This window comes from Sprattus sprattus, assembly GCF_963457725.1.
Source record: "Sprattus sprattus genome assembly, chromosome: 9".
NCBI lineage: Eukaryota > Metazoa > Chordata > Actinopteri > Clupeiformes > Clupeidae > Sprattus > Sprattus sprattus.
Window position 1 is genome coordinate 20,062,765 of NC_137928.1, and position 2,500 is coordinate 20,065,264.

Below are 2,500 nucleotides of genomic sequence, written 5' to 3' on the forward strand. Positions count from 1 at the left end.
CATTCCAAACGAGCAGGTCACAATAAAAGAGCTCTCGTTCTTGTGTTCCCCTGTCCTGGAACATGCACCCACAGAAGCACAACAGCACTTATTGGTGTATTAGTTGTCTGTTTTTATGTTTCTGCACTATATGAAGTAGTGCTGCAGCGTGTTGCACCAGTCTATCATTATTTATGGTGGTATTAAAGTGAAATATGTGGAGTCCTGTATCGTCCAGTGTTCCCATTACAGCAGACACCCACGCCACCCACCCCCCTTCCTCTAGGCTCAGGCCCCTCTTTGTGTCCGCAAATAGATTCGAGTAAATGGAGAATGCTTACATAAATAACACAAACCCTGTATTTGAGACATCTCGGAGGAGGGTATTTATAAGCACTCAAAGCCAGGCCGGTGCCCATTATGGAAATGGGATCGCAAGTCTGTGGGATCCAGCCGTCCTACATTCAAGAGGTGTGCAGATACACACACGAACGCACGCACTGACTTATCTCTCCTCCAGCCATGACCTCTGCCCTTACCAGACAGGGCAGTCCTCACTGATGGATATGCCCCTAACCACACATTAAAGCATCATTCTCATGACAAACACACACACACACACACACACACACACACACACACACACACACACACACACACACACACACACACATTTTGTGTGTCTCTTCACAATGCTGTTGAATTGCATTAACACAGATTGTGTTAGTCAGTTTGCCTCAGATTTCAGATACTGGTAGGCGGAGAAGAAACTTCATCAGGGAGAGACTTTATCAGATGGATCTTAGTAAAAGCCCTCCACAGATTTATTGATTCACTGCCTGGTTTTTAGGGCCTGGCTGCTCTCCAGTGCTCCTGACCCCTCAGTCGAACACACACACACACATCCACTACACACACACCTGCCATAAACATCCACCCACACTCACAACACACACATACCCAAACATACATAAACATACATACACACCACACACCCATCTGCCACACACCCGATTTACACATTCACCACACACATCCATCCCATTCTCACTCTCATGAGTGTTCAAACACACACACACACACACACAGCCCTTAGACCCCCACAATCAAAGCGTACTGCCGGCCGGGAGGGGGACTGTGACCCTGCAAGGGGAACATCTCGAGGGATAATCAATAGATGTGCACCCCCCAGCATGGAAGGAGAGTGAACACAGCAGCATGTAAAGGCAGCAAGAGTGAAAGCAAGGAATGGAGCCTCTCGTGTTGACACTGTCAGTCTGTCCCCGAGGGGATCACTACACTGCCAGACAGGATGTGTTTTTCCCGGATTGTCTTCACACTTTAGTGGTATGTGTGTGTGTGTGTGTGTGAAGGGTGGAGAAATACTCTACATTTTACCGAAACACAACCCATATAATCCGACAGGCAGGCAGACTTGTGTCTTCATAACGACACTCCTCTGTGGTCCTCTGGGAGATGTTGCTGGGAGCTTTCTTACGTGTTTGAAAACTCTCTGAAGAGCCTCTCGTCTCTGTTTCAGGTGATCTACTCCTCGTTCGGTGGCAACTCCAAAGGGCTGCACTTCAACAACCTCATCGTTGGGCTGGTGCTGCTCACTCGAGGGCGAGATGAGGAAAAAGCCAAATGTAAGTCATCCCAGCATCTTTTTTTTATGCATCTGTTTGTCCAAAAAAGGCCTCTCTTTGATGTATTCATTTGTATTAAATTTTTCGCGACAGCATTAACACTTTCATATCAAAGAGTGTTAGCTGATGTGCAGACACGGCTCCTATTTGGGGCAAACCTCTAATGTGTGTATTTTTGGATTGGAATAAAGCATTGGAAGGCGTGCAGGCTTTTGAACTTGATCTGCCCACATCTTAAAAAAAAAAGTACCACATATGTGTCACTCACAGAGGCTATACGTGTTTGGCGGTGCCACCTCCAATGTTGTCTTGCTTTAGCTCTGTGTTACGGCCGGTTCTTTGCTCTCCTGAATGTAAATGAAGATGCTCTGCCTAAAAGCCATTCTGTCCTGTGGGGCTCCCCTTGTCTGAGATGTGCATGTTAGGTTACACTGTGTGTGTGTGTGTGTGTGTGTGTGTGTGTCTGTGTCTGTGTGTGTGTGTGTGTGTCTCTGTGTCTGTGTCTGTGTCTGTGTCTGTGTGTGTGTGTGTGTGTGTGTGTGTGTGTGTGTGTGTGTGTGTGTGTGTGTGTGTGTGTGTCTCTGTGTCTGTGTGTGTGTGTGTGTGTGTGTGTGTGTGTGTGTGTGTTTGTGCGTGCGCACGCCACCACTCCTTGCTGTAGTCTGAGCAGGCAGAGGTCATTAGGGATGCCCTCCAGCTTTGAGGACAGGTGCAGCAGGGGGAGAGACAGGCCACAGCCAGAGAGAGAGAGAAAGGGGGTGGGGGGGCAGTGGCTCAGAGCGCTCTGTCAGGTCAGGGTGATGGCTGACAGGAAGTGATTGATGGGGAGCCGAGGCTAGTGGAGCTGACAGCCTGCAAGCCTGTTGGGGCTCTGA

At 48.6% G+C, this 2,500-nt stretch overlaps 1 protein-coding gene across 1 annotated transcript in view; it reads left to right on the top strand.

Annotated features, from left to right (window-relative positions):
* usp32 (ubiquitin specific peptidase 32) overlaps positions 1-2,500 on the top strand; it is a gene marked incomplete at its 3' end in the record, with an annotated part of 37,430 nt that overhangs the window by 11,453 nt on the left and 23,477 nt on the right. Inside the window, exon 3 of the mRNA XM_080844727.1 lies at positions 1,520-1,625. Coding sequence (XP_080700853.1) covers positions 1,520-1,625 — 106 coding nt within the window. The remainder of the gene's footprint in view (positions 1-1,519; positions 1,626-2,500) is intronic.